We start from the raw sequence: 23,497 nt of genomic DNA, 5'->3' as shown, positions 1-23,497 counted from the left end.
GCAAATGTCCTTTAACAGAAAGGTCACACTATTGGCTTGTGAAAGATACTTAAGAGAGACATTTAACCTGACTATTGGCTTGGTCATTTTGTGCCTGTGAGTTAAATGAACTGAAACCAAAGCAACAAAAGAAGCAGAAAAATGAAGCAGGAAATATGAAGGGAAGACAAGATGGGCAGACTCTTCACTAAAAACAAGAATATTAAAAAAAAAACATCTCAATTCATATCATTTTAACAGAAAGATCCCTTTCCTCATACATTAATTATTAATTGTTGAAATAACTATCGCAGATCTAAGTAAAACCCTGTGCATCAACAAATGGAAGAGTACATTCATATTTCATAAAGACAATTTTATATGCATTGTGTATGAGAACAATACCCTGTTCTGATTAATCTGTGAAATGCCAAATAGCCTCAGTTCCATCAAAACAAAGTGCACAGCCAAAAAGAAGATTAAATATTCACATGAGGTTATAAATAAGTTAGCGAATCTCCCCCAACTTGCATCATGTTGTTAAATCCAAAAAATAAAAAGAGATCAAAGCAGTTAAACTCTGCATAGTCTATCATCGCTGGACAAACTGTCTTGGTCGACCAAAATCAGCGAAGCAGAAAGTGACAGACAGAAAGGTCAGACAGCAGGAATCCTCTTCAGAAGTTAAGATTGATCAGATTTCTGCGTCAAAAACATAATGTATCAAAGTCAAATATTATACTATTTCTAGAATAGGGAGTTGATTAAGTCTTACAATCTTAAAAAGTTAAAACAAGCAGGGAAAAAAACCTCTCACCAACAGAGAAGAACCCACTGAGTGCTGTCCTCTGGTCTGAATCTCCACAAAACAATCAGGGAGAGAATGAATGTATTTCTGTTTGTGACCCTGATACAACGCACAATTTCCTTGTGCTCTCCAGTATGAGCTGTCACATCCAAAAAAGCACACGCCCAAAAAAAGGACAAATGAGGACAAACACATATCTCAAATCATCATATTTCAAGTATTAAGCAGACAGTGCGGGGGCTAGATAGCTAAACAGAAAATGTATTTAAGCCTATTATTGTTTAATATTTACACTCTTTGAAATTTTATTTTTATTGAACTATATAAGTGTTAACAGACTAAAAATGGGAAATTCATAATAACTATATACTTTACTAGAAAAAGCTCTCGGACCTCCACCGAGGAGGCAGCTGACTGATGAGTGATGGTTAAAATATGTAACTGCAGCAGGCAGTCCTGATGAGCAGGAAATATTATTCAACTTTAACAGGTTGAGACACTATTATGCAGTTACACAGTTACTGTGCATGTGACACCTGTAGCTACTGGTTGTAAATGTGGTTTATTACATGTCACAGAATTCTGCAGACAGCAAAACAAACTTTAGTCTTTAAAGAAGTCAGGCAATAATTGCCATCCGTCATTCGGAGCAACACTTAACTGCGAACAGTGAAAGTGAATGTAGTCACCTCACTGAGAAGTTGGAGGTGTGCAGCCTGTCGCCTGCAGCTCCTAACCCACTCACTAATAGCTCACTCTGGCTGCGCCTTCTTGTTCCGTTACTCCCTGCAATATTTCAAACTGCTGTCACAAAATATAGAAAATGACCGTTGTCTGGTTTTACAGACACAATTTTTTAACTGATTACCGAAAGCTTCTCAGTTATTATAGGTTACTCATTGTGTTGTCCCAGTCAACATGTGTATTCTATGTGCAGATGATGATACTGTGCACAAAGTTGTGACTTTTAAGATGAAACTTTTACTCTTACATACTTCTCATCATGTGTTACCCGGTGGAAATGATGTTTCAACTAACATTAGATCAGTATGTTTAACTGCTTTGCAAGAAGCTGCTGAACAGGAAGTCTATAAATAAGCTGCTTAATATGAAGCTGGTGTTTTATGTTGATCTGAGTGTTTATAGCAGCCCACCTACACTATACATATTTGTATCAACCTACTGTGTAGCGAAAACACAAATAGCTTGGGGTTGAAAGAATGAGACATTTAGAAATGACAGCCTGTGGTCTGAAGCATACACAGAGAAGAAACGCAACTCCCATTGAAACTCACAAATAAACACACACATACACATACCTAATGAAGCCTAAGTGTTGAAAATGTTGACCTAAGACCTGCTTGTGCACATTTTAAGCTGTCAACTGCAGCACTGAGCCATGGTGTTAGGCCAAAGTTTAAGATTGATGGCCACCATAACACTAAGGTCAACAGTAAATACATCATGTGTAGTCACTGAACATAAAGTTAAGTTAGAGAGCAAGTTTAAGTTGGTCTTTAAAATAACAACACTTTGGTATCCTAACATATAGCATTAACTTTTTTTGATTAATCTGCAAAAATGTGCAGGTCAGCATTCAGATGTGAGCCTTTCATGCACTGGAGCTCTTGCTGGGGGATTCCCTACACCTGCAGTTTCTCCAAAAAAAACACTTTTACCCAACATCTTTGGGATTCCTTGCAACCCTGTAGTAGGTGCAAGACAAGGGCAATCTGAATATTCTGAACTCCACTAACCCAACCTACATAAATGGCATGAGTCAACTATCAACCATTGCCTGTCTGTCAACCTATTTACCTGGATTTGTCAGTTTACAAAGGAGAGGTTGTCCACACACCCAAGATGTTCAAGCTCCAGAAAGTTTTTACTGATGCAACTTTTCAACACTCATGTTAATATAAGCCGTTCTACGTTCTAAGTCCTTTTTGTCTTGCACCTGTACAAAACTGTGGCTGGATCCAGGGTCAGTTCACTTACCAGGCAATGCTACTGTACTGTTTCCACAATGAACTCTGTTAAACGTGACCTCATTACCGCTTGTCAATAGTTAGGTAACTTAACATCGAACAAACCCACTTCTCATTGGGGATAAACAGCCCGTATGGTCAGAGCAACAGACGGAGAGGGATATTAGAGAGGCTGGCAGAAATCCTAATTATTCATACCCTAAAATGTGGATGAATTAGTAACTGAATCCCTCAAATTATTATTTTGCAAAACATTTTCCCTGAAAACATAAAAAGGCCATATCTAGAGCCACAGCGGACGCTCTGTGAAAGAGGACCTGCTCTCTCTATAGATAAATTCTAAGGTAACAAAAACAACTCATTTTCAGGTGATTGTACACTAATGAAAACAAACCTATGAATATTATATTTCACTTCTGTCAATAGATCCTCCTAAATATTACACACTGGACCTTTAATTCAAGAACATAAAAAAGTAATTTGAGCACTACAGCCCCTTGTAGCTTAACACTAATAACTCTATCTTAGTACAATTAGTATTAATTCTATCATTTAGTAATATAAAAAATAATTTGAGGTCAGGATTTTGCACAAAGAATCCAACTACTAATTAGTGCTGAATAAATCATTAATTTAGTAGAAAGTACACATTTTAATTTTAACAGCCTCCAGGTTTGCAGCGTTAGCTCACAGTTTTGAAATCATGGTGTCTTACAGCAGATATCAGGAGGTCAAGTCCGGCTGGGAGGCGTGGATGCAGATGGATGAAAGGAAAAATAAAAGAGGAGAGGCAGCATTATGGGGAATAAAAGAGCACGAGAAAGAGAATGGCAGAGGAAGATTAGAGGACAGAAAGCAGCAGGAAAAAGGGAAGTGACAGGGAAAAAAGAGTGAGGTAAAGGGAGGCAGAGCAGGAGAAGAGATACAGAGGCAGTAGAGCCAGTGTTTGCCCTTGAATCAGTAGCAGCATTTCACTGCCCTAGCCTAGTTTAGCTGCTTCTCCAAGGCTAGCCCTGTCAGTGATAAATTAATAAGCACATGTCTTCGGGGGACATGGGCTTTTTCAGGCCTTGTTATCTCTCTCTCTAGTAGCAGAACCTCATCTTTATTTATTTTGCAGATGTAGGGAACGTCCAACAAAAATAATGATAATTTTTAAAGACTTGCTCTTATATTTTATTGTGTAAAAAAAACGGAGTGAAAAGCTTAATAATCTGTTAATTTATTCATCCTGAATTTTCTTCAACTATTTCTTTAAATCCTGAGGATCTGATGAATATGCCTGCCTGAAGGGATGAACGAGCTGAAGCTTGTTCCATGCAATCAGACCAATCCACTGTACCATACTTGCTAGAGTCAAGAAATAATTAGTCAATTTGCAGAAAAGTATAATTTTCATAGTTGATTTTTGTTTAAGGCATTTCTTTTCATACCGTACGACCAAAAACGTCTACAGCTAACGGTTAATTGCCACTATGCACTTGCCCCGTCAGGGTTAAGTGCCCCGCTTAATAGCATTTCCTGAAGGAGGAGGGAGTTTCTCTGAACTTCCAGTTTCAAGCCTGCTTCACTTCACTACACTCCAGTTTATCATAGTCTCCAACCCTTCATGTCACTCTCAACTAGGTTTTTTAGAAAGGCTGACATGTCATACAAGTGCTCTTGAGGGAGAACAGTAAAATAAGATCCATTCTTTGCTGCCCTGAAGCCGGGCTGTGACACTTAAACGCCTACAGTGGAAACAAGTGCAGCTCTGTGTTGGCAACTGTGGGAGTGGAGCATTTTGTTCAGGACATTTGAATGAAAGTTTGTTTGGTTGGTATCTGGGTGAACAGTCCTACAGGTTCGTCTTTTATTAGTTTATTTCCTTATTGACTCCTCAGACCAATCAAACTTACCTACTGAATACTCAAAGAAAAGCTTTAGCTCAAAACTACCCCTTACATAAAACCCCCTAAATGTGTCATTTTGAGGGTTGCACAATTTTCCAAAGAGCTCTATTTTTAGTGTTTCGTCTACAAGTAATCAACCCATGCCCTGGTGTGACTATCACTTCATTAGCAATGTTGATGTGCAACACATTAAAACATCTAAATAATGAAATCGTAAGCATACATTACATGCAGTCAGTGCAGCTCAATTATCTTTTTAAGTTAAGAAGTTAAGAAGAAGGTTACGATTCCAGTGTTTCCTGTAGGATTTTTTTTAGCAGTGGGGGGCAGGCCCGTCCGAACACCCATATATATATATATATATATATATATATATATATATATATATATAGTTTACAACACTGCTACCTAGTGGTTGGGGGTTCAAACACAAAAATCAATAGTGTTTTTGAGAATATATCGATATTTTCTTACACCTGTACTGAATATGTTGAATGCATTATCTATGCATAACTTAGGGGTGGGGGATATTAATACAATCATCTGCATCATTAGTACTTAGTACACAATGACGCAAATATCAAATACAAATCCAATATGACCAAAAAGATTTGCAACATTGCACATATATTGGTGTAATACACCTTGAGGAGTTAAAAGGAACAGCTATCACAGCATTAATAATATCGCAAAATATCTGACAGATGACAAATCATACCATTGTATCGGCCAACCCTATCAAAACTGTATTGATTTATAAAGACACACTAGTGCATTATTCCGTAGCAGATGCATTACACTGCAGTACAGGTGTGGCTTAAGCTGGATTTATTCTGAACTCTCTAATCACCTTCTTACTAGCTCTGTGATGTGTCTGTCTGGAAAATGAATAAAAGTCACAAATAAATTTGCCTATGGACAATTTAATCTGTTTATTAATATGTAGGGACTTAACATTACAGTGAGCTGAGGATTTGGTTCAATTCACAATACAGGGGTCATGATACTTTCTACGTTTGACTAAGACAGTTAATCTTCCTTGATTTCTTATTGGGCATAAAATGTGCACACAAAGTGTTTCACTGTGATTCACTACACAGAGCTACAATTCACAGCCACATCAGTGCGTTGTGGATTAAGTGTGATCCGAACCTTAGCAGGGCTTGCCGGAGTCACAGGGCCCAGCCTAGTTTGAGACACTGACATTGAGCTTTATTGATTAAGTATTGTTCTAAATCACCTCTCTCTTTCTCTGTCTCATACTGATGTAAAATTACCAGACCACTGCACACTAAAATATCAGCCAGTATGCTTCTGCTTTTGCTGCATTAAAAAAAGATCCCTCTCCATCTGTTGTCTTTATATTCTGCACATGCCTGACAGCTCTATGAAAGCAATGACAGCACAACGAGGAAGTGAGACTACAGTGAACTGATGAGGAAATCCCAAGCCTATGGTTACATCTCATCGAATAAACCATTTTTGTTCTATTAGACGTGAACAGAATGAGACTCAATTGACACAGAACAAATAGCTTCCACGGGATAGTACAAGTCTTGTCATTTCCATGTGTGCAAACAATGGATGAAAACACCAGCTGTGAGTGCACAGTGACAAATGAGCAGACAGAAGAGCATGCAAACAGTGACCAAGCAGTGACAGTGCACTTTGATTTTCTCAAACAGTATAGAGGAAGTTCACTTTTGTCCATTTTCATTCATTCAGGTTCACGCTTATGTTGTTCATTGTTTTGTTTACAATTTTTACAATACTTGTTTGATGTAAATGAATCTGACTGAGAGTAAAGACTTTCAGAAACCAATGAGTGAAGAAATATTCAGTACTTGGGACTTTCCTTTATAAATACAAAACTGCAGAGTTAACTGAAAGCAAAGGTCCACCAACCAGTGTAGAAAATGGTGCCAAAAATTATACATGACTATATGTGACTCTATGACTTAGTTTGTCATCCTGTATTTCCAGTCATGTGACTTTTATCACTGTACAATCTCACTTGTGGCTTCACACATTCAGCAGATGCTGTACAGTTAGAGCGCTGTCCTTAAACCTACTGAAGACCCAATTTAAACAAAGCAGCCAGCCAGTATAAGACTTCCCCATCTGCCTTCTTTTTATACTCAAGCTGTGGCCTTCTGCTTCTAGTATAGAACAAAAATGTCAAATCATATCAGCAATGTACAGGGATAATAAAGATTATGAATTTCTGTCTGATATCTTCAGTAAAATTAAGAGCTTGTCTCACCAAATCCGCTGCCATTACCAAGTGACATCCACAAACATCAGCCCCAAGAATCCCATTTATTCGATAATATGCACCACAGATTAGGAGTGGAAATAATTAACTAGATGTAAATAACTAGTTTGGAGTGTGTAATATGAATACAATTGTCTATTAGTCCACATTTATTGATGTATATTGTGTTGTGCTCATATAGTACTTTATCATCTAGCAATTCAATTGAAAAACAATGAATGGATAAAATAAACAGATGGCTATGTCTGTTTTCACACCTGACAGTGGAATATTGCCAATATTACCAAAAAGCCGTCGTGCTCACTGATTTGCAACATTGTCGCCTGCCATAAGACTACAGCAACACATCGACAAAGAATAAAGGAATTGCTTCCTTGGTAGAAATTGTTAGCAAAATCTTTACTGGCTGACCCATACCTAAAAATCTGTTTTAACCAAAGTGCAGGGATGTATGGGTGCAACTAACAATTATTTTCATTACTCAATCTTTTAATTGTGGGGTTTGTAAAATTTCAGACTATAGACGGCAAAGAAATCCTGCAAACTCACATTTGAAAAGCTGAAAGCTGAATTATTGGCTTTTTTGCTTGAAAAAGAAAAAAAGAAAAATGACTAAAGCAATTAATTGATTCTCAAAATAGTTCCATAGTTTCTAATTGAATGATCATTTCAGCTCCACTCTTTTTAAATTCTTAAATAGATAAAATGGTGTATGTATCTGTTATTGTATTTATTAAACCAAGGGAAGATTTCCAGACATGTATTTCCTGGACTGCAGTGCTTTTATGGCACAAGAGAAATCCAGTAATTAAATTACTGGATTTCCACTGTATTAAGAGAAAAAAATCCTTTCAATCTGTAAGTTTTGGTTTAAAATAAATGGTCTAAGGCTTTCTAGTGTATTCACCTGCCAAAGACAAAAATATGTTTAATGAGGAAAAAATGTTAGCAAGCCACATTAATTATTTTCTATATTTCTGTGGCATACTAAATCCACCTAACATATCTGAGTCCTCAATTTTCCTATGTTTGAATGAACATGCCTGTGAATGATGAATTACAGTACTTTTATTTTTGGTATGGTTATAGTCCAGGATCTGAAAGTAAAATGCTCTTGTGGGCCTTTTCTGTGATATTCGTAGGCAAAGATAAAAAACACATGAATAAAAGATTTTTTCCCCCGTGGAAGCCTTTGTTATTTCAGCTGCCTAATGGACTATCTCCATTTACACAATCTTTGGGCCAGGTCAGTGCCACACTGCATGAACCTGCCGTCGGCCCATTTGGGCTTAATGTACACCAGAAGATAACGCTCCAAGGTTTCTTGTTAGATATTGACATCTCTTTTCCTTTAAAGTCTTCATCATTTTATATCCAAGTTCTATCCAATCGAACTGATTACTCATTGAAATTAGTTACAAATGCCAGCTTTTTTTTTTTTTTTTTGTTGATTCTATCTTGTTCGGCAAAAGAGCAAGAGTTAAATGCTTAATAATAAAAGCTAATTATATTTTAACCAATAAAAAGAGAGGTTATGAAACATATTTCTATACAGGTGTGAACACAAGCAGACGGATTAAATCTGGTGAATTTCTGGCAGTGTGGGTCCAGCTTTAGAGAGATTTGGACCGCATTTGGTTTAGCTTGGCCCCTGTCCACAGAGTCTAAAACAACCACTCACTGACCTGGCAACAACAATCCCACACTGCAGGCAGCTGTGTGGTTATGACACTGCTGTGACTGCTGTGTGTGCGCGTGTTTTCCTTCCATATAAAAACTATGGGTCGGCTTACGTACACAGCCTTATCTCACACAGCGGGAGGTCGGAGAGTTTTGACACTGCTGGTATGTGCATACGTGAGATCCTTCACATAAAAAGGCTACAGGTTCAGCTGAGGTACATTTAATGAGAATTAATGCTCATGGCAAAGCCTCAAATGTCTCACTGACCTTGCCACTGAGTAATATGCTGGTTTTCAAATGAGTGGCATCTGATTTTTGTCTTTATTGGATTGGACAGTATAGACATGAACAGGAAATAGGGGAGAGAGAGGGGTATGACATGCTACAAAGATCCCTGGGTAGAATCAGACCGCGGGCCATTATGGTTATGTGGTATGTGTCTTTACCATTCAGCTATCCAGCTCCACCAACTAATTGTGGGGCTGCTGATTTGTACAGCATGACATTGTGAGGTGCTTCTAATATCTATCCTAACAGTATTGATACATAACATGGACAAAATATAAAAAGTATGTCTCTAGATAACACAAACTACAATTTCCAAAACGACCGTAAAGTTGAATCAACACCTCTCTGAAACACTTCCAACAACAAGCGGTAATTACAACCTTCACAAAGGTAGGATTTATTGCAGACCGACTGTCCCAGACTGCATTAGTTGAATTACGTGGACCTCATACTTGCCTAAACCTTCAACTGAGTGTATTACGCCATCAATCTAAAGTGTGTTACAGTAGCTGACTCAACAACAGTTTTGCTAACATATTTCCAACATCAGCACCGATGCAAAGTTGACCTTTACTCCAGCCGGTCTATAGACATATTTGCTGTCTCTTACTCAATAACCTTGCTGTTTTGCCAACAGGTTAAACTTTACTGAGGTATGGGACACATTTTACATAAGCCCCTCAGATAAAACCACAGATCATGTGTATTCTGCAAAATAGCTGCAGTTTAAATTCAACTTGTTTATAGATTGTTGCTGTCATTTAAACACTAAAGTCAGGAACCCAAAAAAAACCAAGAAGATATAGCAGAAGAGACCATTCTTCACAATGAGTGTTTTTACCTTTGAATCTTAAGTATATCGTCTGATAATTACAGTATTACTTCTTGACATTAAATAATAAAGGATTTAGGTTAATTGTACACTTTTGTGTATACATACAGTACATTAGTTTATTGGTAGTAAATCCGTATATTGCTCCATATAATGAGCTCAATGCCACATAGATACATTATGTAGTCTGCATGTGGTGCAGAAGCATCAGGCGCTGCTGTAGCACCAAAATACTGTCAGAACACCTGTTTACAGTGCATAAATTTACTTTATGTCAGTCTTGAAGACAGTTTTCACAGGCTTGTTTTCACTTCACTCTCTGGTGTGTAACACTGGCTTTGTTTTCCTTGTATATTTTTCTACTCCTTCATACAAACTGTAATGCTATTTCTGAATGGATAAATGCAATATAAATAAAGATATTGTTAGAAATAACTGTAATCGTCATCATTTAGGTTGTTGATATTGGCAATAATGGGTTACTGTCCCAATTAAAAGATTAATCATTTAGTCTAAAAACATGATTTAAGAAAAGCGTATTTTAAAAAGGTAGTCTGTTTATTCCAATTGTCAGTCAATTTCCTATCACAGAAAACAAAGAAAAACAGCAAAGCCTCACAAATAAACAGCTGGAACCTGGGACTGTTTGGTATTTCTGCTGATAAATTACTTAAACAATCAACTGACTGTCAACAGAGTTGCAGATTTGTTTTATTTTGATGGACAAATCAATGCTGCAAATTAACCTCACTTCCCAGGAATTAGTAATAGTTATTTATTTTCTAACTTACATTACCTGGATAAGATATGTGTGTGTATGCACAGTAATCTATTGACATGTAGAAATAATAATATAAGTGCATGTTCTGCACCCTACAGTGTACTTTTGTATTACAGTCCCTTCACTTAGCCCTTGAGTCCACCATATGGAGGACCCAATCCGCTCTAATTCAGGACAACGGCAGGATACGATTATGCAATGTGCAGAGGATTTAAGAGAGCCCAGAAATGAAAGTCAGCCATCCACATCCACAAAACGACGTTTTTAAATTATTATTACACATTTAAAATAACCTATTCAACAGGAACAGCCAAGGCAAACAACAGTGTGCCACAAACCACCAGAACATTCCAGCACAGACAACCTGATATAACCAATCCGGAGCATCCGTGCAAATGAGGAAGCTTTCAAGAAACAGTCAGAACAGAAAACGAAACCCCCGGCGACAGTTCAAAGGAACAACAAACACACAGGATGCATGTTTCTGTACAATAACCGTCAGAACCAGGTGATCCTGAAGCTCTCTCACACACTCACACACACACACACACACACACACACACACACACTCCTGACTACAGACAACTATAATGCCAATATATGTCTGCCCAACTGAACACAAGAGGCATTGTTCACTTTTGCTTGTGGCATCCAGAAATAAAAGCGGGAACAAAGCCCTGTAATATTTATTGATTTCTGACAACAGTTGATGTTGTTCTGTCCCCGAGGTATCTCGCTCGTGCCTGCGGAGGAGCCACAGATGTGATGGAACTGCCTCCGTTGCTAACCGTTAGCCGTTAGCTCCCAATGAACACAAATGAACCCACCAACGGTTACAACCCCGCTGTGCGCGTCGGTGCTGGCCTCTCAATAAAGACCCAACTGCGGCAGATACATTCACAAACTATACTCGAGCCATAATTATTAAAAGACAAACAGGAAAAAAAAAGAAAAAAAAAAAAGCAGATAACACAACGCGTCAGACACAGTTAGCGTAGCTGGCTAGCATTAGCAACTAAGATGCTGAGTGAAGCAGAAGAAGCGCTGTTAGCAAAGCGAGCTAATCAGTCGCTACGGGGTACCTTACCAGGTCAAAACAAACAGGAACGCGGAGCAAGATGCATTAATTTCTTGTTTGGTTTCTGTAGCCGACGCCTGGAGAGACGGCAACTTCGATGATATCAGAGCAGACGGCGCAGAAGTATCGTCGGGAACATTGCAAAGACACTCGATAATAATGTGGTTCCTGTTTCTTCTGGTGCTCGGACTGGCTCTGGTGCCCGTTCGCAGGTCGTTGCTTAGCGAGTCTCGCACACACACCCTCAAGGGACGAACCTGCCAAATACTGACCCCGCCTCTCTCACTCTGAACACAGCGGGGGACAGCTGCCAAATACTGACCCCGCCTTACAGACAGGCACAGACGGCAAACTTGAAACATACAATCGAAGATAATTGTTGATTTCTCTGACGGATATGTAGTTTATTTGTTTCTAGTGTAGCCTGCCACCTTTTCTACCCATGCAATTACTTTGTCTTAATTTAGTAATAACTGATTATTTAGACTATAAGTAATATAGTGATATTACCCTCATCATTACTCTTTCCCATTGATTAACCTGAATTTAACTACCAAAGGGGAAACAAAAACTTATTACACTCTTGCTATTTGTAGTACTCACACCTACTATTAATGCCTAAAGCTGCATTTTAATGCCCATGAATCACATACACATGTTGAAAGTAGCCTATAAAACCATATTCGTGTCTGATACATGTATTTATGTGCGCATCTACCTAGATTTCAGAGGAAAATATTCTACATTTCAATGTTTGTCACAGTTTGACTTCAATATTAGGTTTCACCAACCTGCTTTTTCCCAGAGCTTTCATCCATATCTTACTGCTGTCTTCATAATCAGTTATTCAGTTGGCAAAGTGATAGTTAAAGTACAGGTTGATGTATCAATAATATCCTGAAAGTGACATTTCTTAACAGTAAGTGCTTTTACCTTTGAATGTCTATCAACTAGTAATTGCAGCTCCATACATTTTGTATATAAAAGGAGCAGGGATCATCTACTACCTCTGCTTATCTACATTAAATATTATTGTTATACCTGATGTGATTTATCAAGTCTGCATGCAGTACATAAGCATCAGAGGTGCCAGAGTACTAAATTATCTAATAAATGACTCAATTAAAGTTAAGTCATAAACCTTTGTTTTCCCTATTCATATAGGACTTTTAATATTAATTGTTAAACTGGCATGTGTGTATCAGTATATTACTTACTACTTACTTTTATTTACATACAGCTCTTCAAATGTTTGGCCTACATTACTTCACTATCTCTATTAGTGTCTTTCTGTGTGATATGCACAACAATTTCATGTGTCCAAACTCCAATCACTGAAATATGTACAGCTCAACTATCCTTGTATTCACTGTGAACATCTTTTACATTAGTCTCTGGCACTTCGCCTGATAACAATCAATTGGCATATACCGCCACCTGGTGGACTGCCTGTCTCACAGCACCTTCATTTGCCTTCCTCCCCCCTCTACATATCTGCAACAGCATTGTTTTTCTCTTGCTTTTCAGTTTCTATTTCAGTAGTTGATTAAATGACTCAAATGCAAACATGAGCTTCTCTATAGACACTTTATTGCTGTGTTTATTGTTTTACACACAATGGAATGTTTAACGGTGTGTTTGGTGGACCGGTCCAAACACTAAACCTCCAAATATCTGTTACCAAACCAAGATTTAAATAGCAAAAACAACTATAATGCAGTAATACAATATACATGACACTAGAAAGTCTTAAGGTGAATTCATTCTCACTAACATATAGGCTATACTGGTCCATTTACAAAATGCTTCTTTATATATATATTTATATATAAGATATAAAACAAGAGTAATGCACATTCTTCAAAAGGTAAAGAAAATGTGGTGTTTTTGTATATATGTAGATATATTTGTGTGTGAATTCTGTTTGGTGGCAACAAAAAAAACACCCAACAGTCATTGTTACAAAGTGTATCCACAGCATACAAAATAATAACATGTTTGACAGTATTGTTCTGGAGATCTACAGGAGGAGAGATCAGATCAGAGTATCCTCACCCACACAGGACTGCAGGAGACAGTGAAATCATCTTCAGCAGTATAAGTGAAACACCTACCATTTATTCCAATAGCTGTTGTGTAATTAGTGTTGTTTTGTATGTGGACAGTAAGTATGTTTCAGAGTTTTCAGCCAAATTGTCCCATCAATGCTAAAAGAAAGTTGAAAGTTTTCTCATGCACTGGTCCAATGATTACTTTCATAACATAACATAGCTCATAACCCATTTTGTAGGATACGTTTGATAATATTCAGTATTTTCTTATTCAAGTCAACAAATCCCATGAAAAAAACAAAACCTATTAACAAGTACTGTCTGTACGAGGCCTGATGTATCTTATTCCTCTGCGCCACAGAGCTCCATTGTAGTCAAACTATTAAAAACAGTGAGCAACACAGTTAAACTGGGTGACATGTTGTTTTATAACCATAAACATGGTCACTTAAGTTTATTTGGAGTCACCGTTGTGCTGCTGTAAATACTCAGTAGAGCACCGCTTGTATATTAATCCGCAGCTGAAAATAGTCCCCAATAAATGCACCATTTACTCTACTTTGAGTGAAGTGTTTTTTGTATTAAGAGAGTATGTATTCCTGACCTGTTTTTAAAGGTTTAAGTAGGAATGAATGGGCTGAGTGCAACAGACAGGTTAGGGAATTTAGGAACTACTGAGAGACATTAACACATTGTCGATTTGAATATTTTCATGGGATATTGGTTAACAAAAAACTAGGTTATGAACAGCCTTACTTATCCTTTAAAGATGCTCAATACAGTAGTTATGTAGGCAGTTTGTATAAGACATTGCTTCATTACACATTTATTTCAAGAGGTGGAACTAAAATGTCTTTCAACCAATGAAAATATATAACAGATAGTCCTTTGTGGATGTAAACTGCAGACAGTCTTGCTTTCTTTATTAATCAAGCTTTTTAAAGGAACTCCAATCCACAGACTGTACTGTATGTAGCAATGGCACAAATTAACTATTTGTAGTCTTTAACATCTATTGAAACTACACCCTGACAGTTAATGAGATAATATTTTACAAAATGGGTTCTGCAGAGTAGTGTTTGTTTGACACATATGACTAGTGTGGACATGGTAAACACACACACACACACACACACACACACACACACACACACACACACACACACACACACACACACACACACACACACACACACACACACACAGAGTGGTAAATCTCCTGTATCTGACTGAACAATAGCAACTTCTGTATTATATGTAACCGCACATCGACCGCCTCTCCTCTACAAATACAGAGAATCAGATTCACTGAGAACCTTTATCGCTGCATCTCGACTACAGCCTCTTAAACACGGGTAACCAGATCCTAAATGTTGGCATTGTACTAGCATCCTACCTGTCACATTGAATACAGAGTAGAGAAAATCTTAACAACTGAAACACCCACACTGTAGTTTTCAAAGGAAGGTTTGCCTGTTTCTTCAGAAGGACACATTCTTACACATTCCTCACTTTGAAAGAAGCCTAAAAGCCAAAGCAAAAGAGAAGTCCCTTTAAGTAATAACTGAACAAACCTACCAGTGTTTGAACACAGATTGCGGTGTCTCGTCCACTATTTGAAAAATATAACTACAGTTGTAAAGACAGGAGTGGTAAGTTACTGTGACTAGACTGATGGCCGACTAAAACGAGCCCACCAGCTTACATACGAACTATAAAGATATCTCTTAATGTGCTTGACGGATCTCAGGCAGAAGAGGGAGAAGTACAGTCTGATTGTAGTAATACATCTTGTACTTCACAAAAACAGTCCTGGTGATTGTTGTCTTGTTTTGTTTTTGTCTCACTTGATCCACGTGTGCTGGGCGGCCGAGGTTTTAGGCTTCATACACCCTGGAGGAAGAAACACAAATAAGAGTTAATTTCTCTGAGAAACGTCATTATCCGGCTCCATCGAGTGTCAGAGGAATAGAGATCAAATGTTTCTTGGGTTCAATTTATTGGTCTTGTGGATGTAAGTGGAAGGACAGGTTTAATCACCCTGCAATCTATAGCGGGTCCCTGTGGAAATTATCTTTTTTACTCAGCTAAACACTGAATCCCTGCCCTCTCCATGGGGCTTTTGTCTGCGGCTGACCCTGATCTCTGACCCTCCCATGGTGGAAGGACAGTGAGAGGAGAAATTTCAGCAAAAGCAATCAATTAAGCTGCACAATGAAGCCATTGAACATGATCTAGCAGTCAGTGATAACAGTATAACAGGGCAGTAAGGGATATGGAAATCTAACAGGAAATAATACATACCAATTCTGCACATTTTGGTGTTGTGTCTTACTAAATGTGTCCATTATACAAAGCCTTTATTTAACCTACAAACACAGTTTTGGAGTTGTGTTTCTGGCCTTCTGATGAATGTTAATCCAATTTTCACTCTCCTTTCAGCTCTGTTTTTAGTCTCTTCATCAACCCCTGAGAGGAATAGCTGGCTCTTCAGCTGCTAAACGCTCCACTATGTTTACCAGCTGGTCGCTAAAAAAAGACATTGCAAAGCCCCGTAGACGAGAACTGCACAGTCGGGTGATAATTGTCTGTGGGCTGCTTGATAAGAGTGACACCTTTTACATTACACATAGTCATAGTGATCCACTGTAAGTACTGATCATAGCCACTTATATCATATCAATTATTGTTGCCCTGTGCAGCATAATTATATTACTTTATGTTGTCCTAAGCCTAGCCTTAGAACCTTTACATTAAGGTAGGGAGACAGATAATATAGACACAGACTCAGCCACAAAGACAATCAACATGATTAATAAATGATGGGGTGGACGACAAAAATCTATGTAAGGAATCATAATATTTATCACCTGTGCTTGTCCTTCCAGATGCGGAACCATTTCACCAGATTCTTGGTGCTCTGAAGTTTGGGATGAAGACAATACTCTTGCCCTTTGAACCGAGCCACATTCTCCATCGTCACACTGAGAGGGCAAGCAAAGAAGAAGAGATGAAAAAAGATTAGATGAGATGTTAGAAAGTGAAAAAATATATATACAAATACAAATTATCCTGTACACTCCCATGCTGTCTGCTCAACACATTTTTACCATTTCAAAAATAAAAATAACATGATAATATACACACACTTAATACAAATAACAGGATAGCAGGTCAATATATCAAAAATTTACTCACAATACCATAAAACCAGAATCTGATTGCTACTGTAGATTGACTTAGAGAAGAAAATGTAGAGCATAAGCTATAAATATTTGACATTGCAACTATTGTAAGTTGAATTAGGATGCACAATATATTTGGAGAAATTGAGCCAACAATGTTCTCTTAAACAGTTTGAGAGACGGTTGAGATCAACTTCAGGAGTCAACTTGCAGTATGTTTTCTTCAGTGGAGCTGAATAGAGTATAAATACTGATTTGGAGCTATTTCAAATGATCTGAAAGCGTGTCTGAGTCATCTGAATAGAGACTGGTCAAGTTGTAACACATTTGACCTGTTTTTGCCCCAAATTTGAGCTGCTATTCTGCACTGCCCTCAATAACACTTCCACAGTTAAATGCCCTCTCAATTCAAAAGATCAGCTTGCACAGGGCGGTCAGTTACTTGGCAATGGAGTAATATTATGGAGCTGCCACTAAAAAATGTGGCATCTAAGCTCATTGAATCAATTGGTCTGTCTGTAACCCTCTGCTAAAGGCATCGGTAGAGACAGTCTGCCTGCATGTGGCATATTCAGGCCAAACAAGAAGAAATGTGGGAAAAACACCAACCATGCCATGGGGCCTCTCCATCCAGTGACACACTCAAAGGCTCACCAAACCATGAATGTTAAATGAGTTGACTACAGGAGAAAAGACTTGACTCTCAATAAAAATGCTGCATTCAGTAGTTATAAGGATTAGATTAAAGAGTGTTGCATCTATTTCCCTGCCCATTCAGTTGTCACTTTGTTTGGCTATAGAGCTTTAGTTGGGCAGCTGTACATGTTTTGTGGAAGAAGAACTGAGCTTTGTGTGTGTGTGTGTGTGTGTGTGTGTTTGTGTTTGATAGAGAAAAAATGCTTTTGTATGCGTGCATGCCAATGGCCTCATATCTGCAGGTCCTTAATAAATGAGTGTTTATCCATGGCTGCTCAGCAGAGGTGAATTTAAACCTAATCAGTGTGTTCATTTGAGCTTTAGTTCCTCCTCATTATAATTCACCTGGGCAGTGCAGCTACTGGCTCCAACAACTAATATGGTTGGCAGAATGTTTTTATATGACTACATTCATTAGACAGCTGCAATTACATGTGACTTTGCAGATTCAGATACAACATACAATAACATCATCTTATAAAACTATTAACCTGTTAAGCACAACTCTTCTCTTGCACAATACTTGCACATGTACAGTTATACACAAGCTTATCATATTACACATTATTGCATATGGTGTATGTTTTAAATTTTTTTATTATATTCTATTTTATTTTATTGTACTTTAATCTTTCTCTACTCTTTGCACTATATTTCCCTTTGTTGCTGTGCTAAATTTTTATTTTAGCTACGGGGGATCAATAAATATCTTAAACAAACTGTTAAAAAGTTTACAAAGTAGCTTAAATGAACTCCACTAGCAGTAACATTAAAATGCTCCTTAGATGTTAATCAGTAATAGTAATCTCATAATATTTTTTTAAAACTCTGGTATTACTGTTTTTACTTAAATAAAGGATGTGAATAAAGGCTTAAACACAGAAAAATAATGTGATAAAGACAGGCATAAGGCACCAATAAGAAAAAAGAAATTATAGAAATAAAAAGAGGGTGAGAAATGGTATAAAATAGAAAGTATACGATATAGTGGGAAAAAAGGCTGAACGAAAAAGATAAAGAAAGGGAAAATGGAGAGAAATAAAAGAAATACGGAGAAAACAGGGACATTTCAGGGCTCCTAGCTTCTAATTGTGGTTAGGAGTGGTCGCTGTGAATGCCAAACTGAGAGCCGTAAGCCAAGCGGCCACAACAAATGCCAAAGAGGGACTCTCTCACTCATTTCTCTCCTACTCTCTTTCTCTCTGGGGCTTTCCGGAGCCCGCTGAGGCTCATTTTTCACTGGGCACCAGCGGCTGGTGGCCCCCATCTCATGCTAATAGAGCAGCCTTAAATAATGGATGTGCAGCGGATTACACACACACACACACACACACACTGGATTTCTTCAACTCCATGTCTTACTGCGTAGTCTTTCAAAACACAGCACATATATATTTTCCTTTATAACTTCATAACTTTATAACAATTAGCTGTTATATATTGTAAAAACCTTTACAGGTTCCCAGAGGCCAGGATGACATCTTCAAATGGAAAACACTTAATAAATAAATAATCAATAGATTGATGCTTGATATCCGACTAAAATGAGAAATATGTTAATAGAATTTTCTATTCGTTGATTATTTGAGTAAGAATTTAATTAAATCTGATAAATCTCATTTTAATTAGGAAAACTTTACTGCACACTCCACAGTTCAAGCATCTAACCTTCAACCACATAATCATAAAATTTAAGTTAAAACTTTGGTGTTTTCTTAACTGCAGAATAAATATTTTAAATTTAAGGGTTCCGTCAAAGCATCTCATTACAAATGTCAACTAAAGGGAGCATTGCACTGACTTAAATTCATTCCCTAGAGACTAATACAAACCTTATGATAACCACTATATGCCTAACCTTAACCTTTAACCAAGTCTTCACCCTAAAATTGAATGATTAACTTTGTAGGAACTTGCATTTTTGTGCCTACAAGGCTAAATCTGTGGTAACAGATTTATGCCATATGTCACATCCAAGTTACCAGTTTCTCAGTGGTCACTGCTGTTACCCACATTGTGTTCTCCGTGTAGTTTGCCAGCAGGTGGCAGCAGAGTTTGCGCCTCGAACACAAAACTGACTCTAGGGAGGCTGACATAACATCCCCATCTGTTGTTCCTTCCTGTAGCTTTGACATGAAACTTCAAATAAATTCCACAGCTCACATTTCTAGCTACGTACAAGACTATATCCCCAAGAGTTGGCCCAAGATCAGAGTAAAAAAAAAAAAAAAAAAAAATACTGCATACTGTATATCTAATGTAAGTTTATTTATTTAAAGCTGTCTGTCTGTGCGCCACAGGCTCCTTTGAGTGTGTTTGGACCCCTTTGGAAGGAGAGCAGAGACTTTCATGCTATGGCTCAAATTGAACATAACAACTGTCTGTTTGCTTGAGCTGTGATTTTATGGGTTAAAGGTCAGATGGTAGGGGCACCCGGATAGCTCACCTAGTAGAGCTAGATGTACCAAGGCTGAGTCCTTGCTGTGTGTCATCCCCTCTCTCTCCTCTTTCCTATCACTCTTCAGCTATGATGACAGGTGAACATTGTTTACATACAAATATTGTTTTCATTATTTTGTATGAAATAACATAATAAAATTGCTTTTATTTATCATTAAATATCTGGAAACGTTGCTTAACCCTTTATGAGATTGTCATGGAGATAGTACCTGAAAGTTCTGGAAAGAGGCGTTTCTTCTCTCCCCACCTTTTCAACTAATAAATCATTCCTTGGTTCCTGACTGCAGGGTTTATTTAAATCAAAGTCCTTTAAGGACAGATGACAGGATGTTTTGGTAACACTTGGCTCTAAGTGTGCAGCTGCCAAAAATATATTTATATGTGTTTATGTTTATGGTATTTTGGAGGACAGTCATTAAGGTTAAAGGTTAAAGTTGTACAAATACTTCGATATTATGACTTGTAGTGCCAGCACAGGGACGGAGAAGGGGAAGAAGTAGAACAGGGTAAGAAAAGGGCAAAGAAAAGAAGAATAGGATGAGAAGGATAAAGAGGAATTACCACTAAACTAGAGAGAGAGAGAGAGAGAGAGAGAGAGAGAGAGAGAGAGAGAGAGAGAGAGAGAGAGAACAAAATTCTCACTCACAATATCATCTTCTCTTGGCAGTATGGGTGTTTGGGTTTGATCTCCAGCTTCTGTACATCCTTGTATCTGATCTTTGGTCCTTTTCTGGTGCACCTGCACTTGTAAGCTGTTGAGAAATCACACACACACACACACACACACACACACACACACACACACACACACACACACACACACACACACAGGCATAAGACTGACTTTAATCATCAAATGGAAACATAATGAACTTGTAATGCCAGGGGATTTGAAAACAATGGAAATTGATCATGTGGAAACGGAACTGTGTGACAGATAACTATTCAAGTTAGACTCAGAATTACCTCCAGCTATAAAAACTGACAAAGATATTGACGAGACAGAAAAGTTACTTCTTTGTGATTTGTCAGCCAACTGGCTCTCAATCAGACTGCAGTTCATCTTGACAGCACACACAGACGAGGAGGGATTACCAGCAGTGCTGAAGTCCTGCAACTCACTGCTTCACAAACACCGTCTCCGTCACTCAGCTACTTAATTCATGTACTCGCACAATGCAGTACAACACAGTAAATGTTTTAATTACAGATAAAGTCATATATAAAGATGTTAAAAACAATACATTGTAACTCAAAGAGGAATGAATTAAGTTAGGCAGGGAGAACCTCTGGCTTTAACAGATAACCCCCACTTTTTATGCCACTTTTCTATAAATTAGTTTAGAAATCTGGGGAGAGATGCATGCACTGCTTTAACTTAGGCTACATCTATCTATACATTTATTCATTTCAGTCCAACATCTTCCTGAGGTCCAGTTTTCTAGTTGCTGTGACTTCATGCTGCTGAATAAAGGCAGAGGAAATGAGTTTTTGCTGGGTTGTATATTATGATAGGAGGTGATGACCTGGATAGTCCAAGGCTTCCTTCATCCATCACCTGCTATCTGTCCCCACCGCTGGCCACTTAATCTGTCACAAGACCCACAGTGGTGCCGGCACTCGGCACATACACACCGGACAACAAGGGCCAATAAAAGAACGGTGACACTGAGGTTAATATATCTGTGTATACCGTGTAATGGGGGTTTGGATGGAGGTAAACAGCTTAGACACTGCAGCCTATGGGAAGAGACTGTTTACTCATGTGTCCTGCCATCTAGCTGATGACAATAATATAACATTTAAGTGACATTGAAAGCTGAAAGCAAGCTGATGGTTTAAGTTATTAGTTTCCCCTCTTTTTCCCCAAAACACTACGAGTCCATCTAAGCAATATGTGTGTTCCAAAATTCCTAACATTATCCCAACAAGTTGACATTTGCAGGTACAACTCTTCCACTGAGTATATGTATACTACATTTAATATTTGCAGATCATTTTCCTCATTAAATCTCCCCCCCCCCACGAATATTGGCCTTAAACTATCTCAGCTACATATGGTGAGCTTCATTTGTCTTGGCAGACACACAGAGTCCCAGAGCAGCGTTCAGGGTGTAAGAAAGCTTGCAAATGTCAACTTCAGGCTCATGATGAGGTCAGATTTTTTAATACCACAGTTGAATTCATCATTACACTCTAGTCTCGAGAAGTTATCAGTGTTTACGGATAGAATAAGGTTAAGATTAAGAACAAAGTGCTGGATTGAGTGTTTTTGTGATCAGATTAAAACACATGCAGCTGGTATGAATAGGGCGATGTCAACATAGAGACGTAAACATGCAAGCAAACGCACCACTGAGACACTTTAAGTTGTTGTTTTCAGTCTGTGATGGAGATTTTGCGGATCTTTGACACCAACTTCACTCAACCCATATTCTTCCCTCAATGCGCACTAACAGAGCAAATGAGGCGTCACAAAAAACCATACATCCCTCCTCCACCTATTGTTTGTTACCCAGTTACATCACCATAGCTTAAGTGCAAAAATACCAACTTAAGATAACAATAAACAAATAAGAAAGCTTTAAGTTTACCTTCTGCGCTCAGGAAGTACAAGGCCACCACTAACAAAAGTAGCACCGCTGTGCACCGATGCATTTCTTCACAAGTTGTTTTTTTATTTTTTTTTTAAAGATCTGTTTTTCCTCAAAATCCTAGCTCCCCAAACGCTCTCTACGAGTGAACACACAGCAAAAGTCTGTCGAGGTGCAAATAATATCCACTTGCAGCGACTGTTGGATGGCAGAGCTGAAGGAGCGCTGAGGGCTTTCTGCTTTCTGGAGTCCCTTTGGAGCGCTGATTGTGCAACTCCGTCTGTGCGTCCTGAGCGCTTGGATGAACCTTCAATCACTCTTTTAGGTCTCTCTCTCTCTCTCTCTCTCTCTCTCTCTCTCTCTCTCTCTCTGCTGTGGAGAGGCAGGCAGCAGCTCTTTTAAAAGCAGCCCGCTGTCCCCTTCTCATTAATATGCACGGCCAGACAGCGAATCAAACACTTGCGGCCTTCGAGGGAGAAGTGGAGAACATGGAAAAGGAGGGAGGGAAGGAAAAAAAAAAGAAAAAGGAGAAGAAATACACACACTGTCCACCAAACCGAGGGTGGAGTGACGTCCGATTTGCTCGACGGTGTTGGCTGGTTTATGTTAGGCTCCCACTGTAACCAGCTTCTGTCCTCATTATAATAGCAGGAAACTTAATAGATTACCGTCATAACGAGAGGAATGCGACAGGACAACGGGCTTTAACTAGGCCTGATGGGAGTCTGTGCTGACTTTTATGTGTCCACTTATGTGGGTCAGCACATGAGACAGCACATAATCCCGACCAGTGGCAGAGGCCTGAAGTCTAGCAAGGTGTATTTAAATGGTTTGGACAGGTGTTCTTAAAGGCTGTATAAAACGGTTTCTGATTGGCTCCTCACTTTAAATATATGTAACAGTCTGA

At 38.3% G+C, this 23,497-nt stretch overlaps 2 protein-coding genes across 3 annotated transcripts in view; both read right to left on the bottom strand.

The window, feature by feature from the left end:
* fam13b (family with sequence similarity 13 member B) overlaps positions 1–11,861 on the bottom strand; it is a 69,903-nt gene extending 58,042 nt beyond the window's left edge. Inside the window, exon 1 of one of the 2 annotated variants that reach the window (XM_051419434.1) lies at positions 11,614–11,861. The gene's annotated coding sequence lies outside the window, so the exon portion shown is untranslated. The remainder of the gene's footprint in view (positions 1–11,613) is intronic. The other variant, XM_051419435.1, reaches the window with a different exon arrangement.
* Positions 11,862–13,177: 1,316 nt separating this feature from the next.
* Positions 13,178–22,994, bottom strand: cxcl14 (chemokine (C-X-C motif) ligand 14). Its single transcript, XM_051419495.1, has 4 exons — positions 22,591–22,994; positions 20,643–20,748; positions 16,526–16,639; positions 13,178–15,548 (listed from the first exon to the last, which is right to left on the bottom strand). The coding sequence occupies exons 1-4, from the start codon at positions 22,652–22,654 to the stop codon at positions 15,533–15,535; spliced, it is 300 nt and encodes a 99-aa protein (XP_051275455.1). The 5' UTR covers positions 22,655–22,994; the 3' UTR covers positions 13,178–15,532.
* Between the last annotated feature and the right edge of the window lie 503 nt (positions 22,995–23,497).

Source organism: Dicentrarchus labrax, unplaced genomic scaffold, assembly GCF_905237075.1.
Source record: "Dicentrarchus labrax unplaced genomic scaffold, dlabrax2021, whole genome shotgun sequence".
Lineage (NCBI taxonomy): Eukaryota > Metazoa > Chordata > Actinopteri > Moronidae > Dicentrarchus > Dicentrarchus labrax.
This window is presented reverse-complemented; position numbering and strand designations above follow the sequence as displayed.